This window comes from Rousettus aegyptiacus, unplaced genomic scaffold, assembly GCF_014176215.1.
Source record: "Rousettus aegyptiacus isolate mRouAeg1 unplaced genomic scaffold, mRouAeg1.p scaffold_m13_p_5, whole genome shotgun sequence".
Classification (NCBI taxonomy): domain Eukaryota; kingdom Metazoa; phylum Chordata; class Mammalia; order Chiroptera; family Pteropodidae; genus Rousettus; species Rousettus aegyptiacus.
Window position 1 is genome coordinate 78,448,607 of NW_023416308.1, and position 5,635 is coordinate 78,454,241.

The following is a 5,635-nucleotide window of genomic DNA, read 5'->3' on the forward strand; positions in this document are numbered from 1 at the left end:
AGCCTCATGGTTTGGAAAGTTGTGTCCGTGTGTGTGTGTGTGTGTGTGTGTGTGTGTGTGTGAGGTTTGAGCAGGAGAGTCTGAAAGACGTGGAAAAAAATTCAAAGATGGAAGACTCCGATTGACTTTAATAGCCTTGGTATGTGTCCTTCTTGCCACCATAGCTACAATTCATATACTGCCCCCTGAAATACAGTCTTTTCTTTAGCAGGAGTATTAATATCTTGTATTTTTGTTTCTTGTTTCTAACACTTTAACCTGCCTTTATTTAAGGTATCTTCCTATTCCTTTCTCTTTCTCTTTCACTCAGAGACCACAAATGAACATTTTCTGAACTGATTATCATTGAAGTCATTTAAACTGCATAAAATGCATGACTTTGAAAGTTATTTTTAATCTAAACTCCTTTAGAAAACTAGTTTTCCTATTTGTATGTTTTTCATCTACCTAGTAAGACTTTAAAGGACTTTATTTCTCAGGTGAAGTGGCCAAATAAATTTCAATAAATGAAATAAGTTTACTCCATCAAGGTCTCCATGTCATTGCGAAGTCATTTTTGTATTGTGACAATGATAATTGCATCTGCTTACATGACTGTCCAATCTTACAGATAAAATCGAGGAAGGTTATTCCACTTCAGAAAATTCGTCATCTCATAGATTTTTAATCCTTTCTGCAGAAAGTCTACTCATTTCTGTATTTTTGTTTTACACTTCTTTAAGAAGGCAGTAATGTGTCTGTGTCTTCACAGAAGTTCTCTACAAATTCTGAAAGCACTAGCTACCAGATATTGAGTGCTTACTTTCTTCCATACTTTGCGTTGAATTTTCCATATATAAACTTACCTAGCCTTCCCAGTAATTCAATGTGGTAAGCAATACTATAACTCCCATTTATAGTTAAGTAAACTTAAGGAATTTGAACAAGATTCCATGTGAGGTAAACAGTAGATCCAACATTCAATGATATACTATATTTATAAATTCCTATCCCATGATTTTAAATATTGATTTTTGGTTGGTTGGTTGTTTCTATTTATGAGATGATCAGTCAGATGTGACCATGAGAGGAAACAGAAGAGAGGCTCAGGAAAACAAATATTATTTTATCAACAGGTCCTAGAGGCAGTAGGTACACCAGGCCTTGCAGAGTGAATTGAAAAACAACAGGACCATCAGGAGGCAGAAGACAAGAGGAAGAGTTGGGGGTGGGATGGGGTGGTAGTACTTAGGTACTTAAGCCAACACCTTTAATGAGGCTTCTATGGGAAAGATAAGACAGGGAAGCGTTTAGAATTGGCTAGCTTGAATGATTTTGGCTTTGGCTATAGGGGTGGCCTCTAGTTGCCAGTACCTAGCCCCAGGATGATTAAGGTAGACAATAGTGCCTCCTGGAATTCATGGCCAAATAAAGAAAGTATGGATTGGTTAGTTTGCATATCAAAGTTATGCTCCTGGTTATCTCTAAGAATTGGCTAGCTCAGATGAGGCCCTCCCCAGCCAGAAAGGCTTTTTAAGACACCAAAAAGTCATAATATATAGAATATTATATACTTATACATGTATATACATAGTAATATATAAGATATTATATATTTTATAGATTTATATTAGATTTATATACATTTGTATTTATATATTATATATTTATATAAAATAATGTTATATATTTATATATCATATATAAATCTTATATATGTATTTTATATATTATATTACATATTTACATATAAGGCACATACTCTGCTATATAGAAGAGTAAGTTGATGAATTTGATTAATAATTTCTCTTCGCCAACTATTAAAGTATTTTGTATTTTAAAACATTAAGGACTTTCAAGTTATACACACATATATATCCCTACTATTTCTACTGTGAACCAGTCTATTTTTCTTTCTATAATTTCACAGCAATACTTTCTCTAGTTTCCTTTTAAAGAAAACAGTATAAAGTCCCATTCATAACAGTATTCCATATTCAATGTATTTGGCTACAACAAAATCACAAGGAAGATAAAATTTTTTAATGATCTTAAGCTTACAGAATGGTTAATGAAAAAGTAAGAAAGACACTATATGAAGTTATCTTAAGCTTCAGTGAGTAAATTTTTAAAGAAAATGAGTTAGAAAATTAATAGAATATCAGAAGTTTGGAGTAAGTGTGAAGTGAGACAGTATAATAAAAAATACCAGAATTTATTTTCACTGATAACTGATAACAGTAAAATAAAAGAAAGCACCTAGGTTAGTTTGAACTCTGTTATAAGCAGTAGAATGGTCAACAGCCAACCCTGCCCCTTTGCATTTGAAACACATAATATCATCAAAATTTAAGCTACATGGGTTATCCAATAGGCCAGTTCGTGTACGTTATGATTCTATCCTAATTTATGGTGCCTTTTAATTGAACTGACTTCCTGTCTATCTTCTCAAATTTTTCTCCTAGAAGATCTATGAATACTTACATCATCCTCTACCCTATTCTCTTACACAACCACTTTGAAAGCTAATGAGCCAGAATTATTTGTCAAATATGCTCTTCTACTACTACTGGTAAAAGAACCACTCCTCCATATCATCCAAGAACCTAGGTAGTGGGCCTGCAGAGAGGCAACTCAATCAACATTTGCTGAAAGAACAAATCTCACTCCCCCAACCAAGAGTCAATCCCTAAGATTTGTGGGGAGATATTAACTCTCTAAACCAGAGAAAATAAGAAGACTGAGAAAGGCTGCCATTATCTGGAGATTCTGAAATTTGAACAAACTGGACAGAGCAATGGGGTTGAGAATCTAGCCTACGATTTCAAATGTCACCGATGAATTTTACCTAATCTGAAATGTGTCTGGAGTTCAGAGGTGGATATAGACAAAAAAGTTCATGTCATCTGTGGCACTATTTGAGAACACTTCAAAAAGTAGCAAGATTAATGTTGTTAGAATCATAATTTTTATTTCTACAATATCTAGGTGATAAACGCTGGATTTGTCTTCCTCATCCACAAACATTCACATTGAGTTTGGGTAAAAATATCTAAGAATTCTATCCTGATACTGACCAAAATTGATTTCCAAAGATCGAAAGTCACATAGCCACATTTTCATCCATGTTTTTCATGCTCTAGAAGAAATGGTAAGAAAAATTCCCTCCTGCTTCCCCATCCACATTTTTTCTCTGAATAGATATTAGAAGCAGTAGTGAGGAAAAGATTTACCAACCTGATGGGATCTACCAACATGTCATATCTGAACCCAAAGACATTGACCCTGATTGGGATCCCTGGACTAGAGCATGTGCAGTTTTGGATTGGATTTCCTTTCTTTGGTGTATGTTTGGTGGCTCTGTTGGGGAATATCTTCTTGTTAATCATCATCCCTACAGAACGCAGTCTTCACCAACCCATGTACATCTTCCTGGCAGTGTTGGCAGCCACCGACCTAGGTCTCTGCGTAGCCATTGCTCCAAAGATGTTGGCCATCTTCTGGTTTGGCTCTTACACCATGGCTTTTGATGCTTGTCTCACTCAGCTCTTCTTCATTCATGCCTTGCAGGGTATGGAATCTGGAATCCTGTTGGCCATGGCCTTTGATCGCTATGTTGCTATTTGTGATCCTTTGAGGCACACATCCATCCTCACACCTTCCTTTCTAGTTCAGACAGTACTGATGATAACAACCCGGGCAACAGTACTTGTTGGGATTTTACCCATTCTACTTAAACGACTTCAACTTTTCCAATCTGTGGTTATTGTCCATTCCTACTGTGAACACATGGCTGTGGTCAAGCTGGCTGCAGAAGATGTCCACATTAACAAATCATATGGGCTTTTTGTGGCTTTTGCAATTCTAGGTTTTGACATGATCTTTGTGTTCATATCCTACATTCTGATTTTTCAGGCTGTTTTTCGTCTTCCCCAGAAAGAAGCACGACTCAAAGCTTTCAATACTTGTACTGCCCATATTGTTATCTTCCTAGAATTTTATATCCTTGCTTTTTTTTCTTTCTTCAGCCACCGCTTTGGATATGTATCACCCTATACCCATATCTTATTGTCTACCATCTATCTTCTTGTCCCCCCAGCCCTTAATCCCATTGTCTATGGTCTGAAGACCAAAGAGATCCGCAGGCGGGTTGATCAGATTTGTATTCTGAAAGCCTGACATCCAGAAGTGATTATAAAATAATATGACATAAGAAAAAATATTTTTACATGTTTAAGATGAACACTTCTTGTACTATGTCTGTCTTGGTGAGATTTTTACATTATAATCACCTCCCCTGAAGAGTTTACACTCTCAAAATTAGAGCATTCAGAATATGAAATAAACTTGTGTGAAAAGTATGTACATATCTTATCCATTCATCTTTCCCTTCCTTTCTTCTTTTATTTTTTCTTAAAATCTTGATAAGAAAATTAATGGCATAACTAGTTTTGCACCTAATTGCTGCTTAAAAATTACCAATTCTTTCCTATAGGGTGGAAAACTTTTGAGTCATCTACAAACTAAACATATTTTTGTTTGTTTCCTAAATTGAAAGTGACTAAGATTACTAAACAATTTTGAATTCTTAATATTATGAAAATAGAATTTGAATGCTCTGGTAACTATCCTTTCAATTATAAGAAGAATGTGCTAGAAAAAATAAATTTTTTGTGGCCACCAAATTTTATATATTTCAGGAGTGGATAATAAAATATAAATTTTAGCTCACTATTGTTATGAATTCTATGTAAACACACTGCTCCAAAAATAAAAATATATATATATTTGTATGAATAAAAAACTTTATCAATGGAGATTTTCAATAGTGAGTGAATTTTCTGCTAAAAGAATGGCATTCTTTGTGTAGTAGATAAGATTAGAAGAATGTCAAAGCAGCCATAAGTACCATTGGCTAGGTTGAGTCAGTAATAAATTTATTTGCATTAACTCTAAATAAAGACACTACTTAGAGTTAGCATACAGAGTGGAGAGTTGTTACATTCCAAAGAATGTTATTATTGTCAGGCAAATGTCAATTGTAGCTACAATTATTTTCAGTAAGTGGGAATGTGAACTGATGAATGAATGGTTGTTGAGATACTTAATTTGTGAAAATATTTAAGTACTTTCCTCTATATGACTTATCACTTTATACCTGTGTTCAATCTATCTTTTTTTTTTTTTCTGGAGTAGATTGGGAGTCTTTTCAGAGTAGAGCAGGGACCAGAAGATAAGTTAACTTTTTGAGTTACAGGAGAAACTGTTGTCATTCAAAATAAGGCGTATTGTCTTAAAAAGGAAGAGGTGTCCTGGTGTGTCCTGACTCACATGAATCCCTATAAATCTCTATATACATAAGCCAAAGTGTGATATTTCTAGAGAGAAAAAAAAATCTAATGCACAAAACCAAGAGTAGACCACATGTATGAGAGCTGATTAGGGAGCCCTGAAAAATAATCATCGGTGAACAATGATAGAGATGTTGAGAACAGAATACAGAACCTTTGAGAGTAATAGAAGCTGAAAAAATTACTTATGATAGAAGTGAAAGAGTTGAGTATAGAAAATTGTAGTTTCTAAGCATGGCTATAACTGTATCTTCCTTTTCACATACTCTTCTTTTATGTGATCTTGCCACTTACCCATCAAGAAT

General features: G+C 34.4%; 1 protein-coding gene across 1 annotated transcript; it reads left to right on the plus strand.

The window, feature by feature from the left end:
• The first annotated feature begins 3,219 nt into the window (after positions 1–3,219).
• LOC107506728 (olfactory receptor 52A1-like) lies at positions 3,220–4,158 on the plus strand. Its single transcript, XM_016137542.2, has one exon. The coding sequence runs from the start codon at positions 3,220–3,222 to the stop codon at positions 4,156–4,158; it is 939 nt and encodes a 312-aa protein (XP_015993028.1).
• Positions 4,159–5,635: the final 1,477 nt, after the last annotated feature.

Coding starts and splice junctions, on each gene's coding strand:
- LOC107506728 (XM_016137542.2), top strand. CDS start 3,220: ATGGGATCTACCAACATGTCATATCTGAACCCAAAGACATTGACCCTG.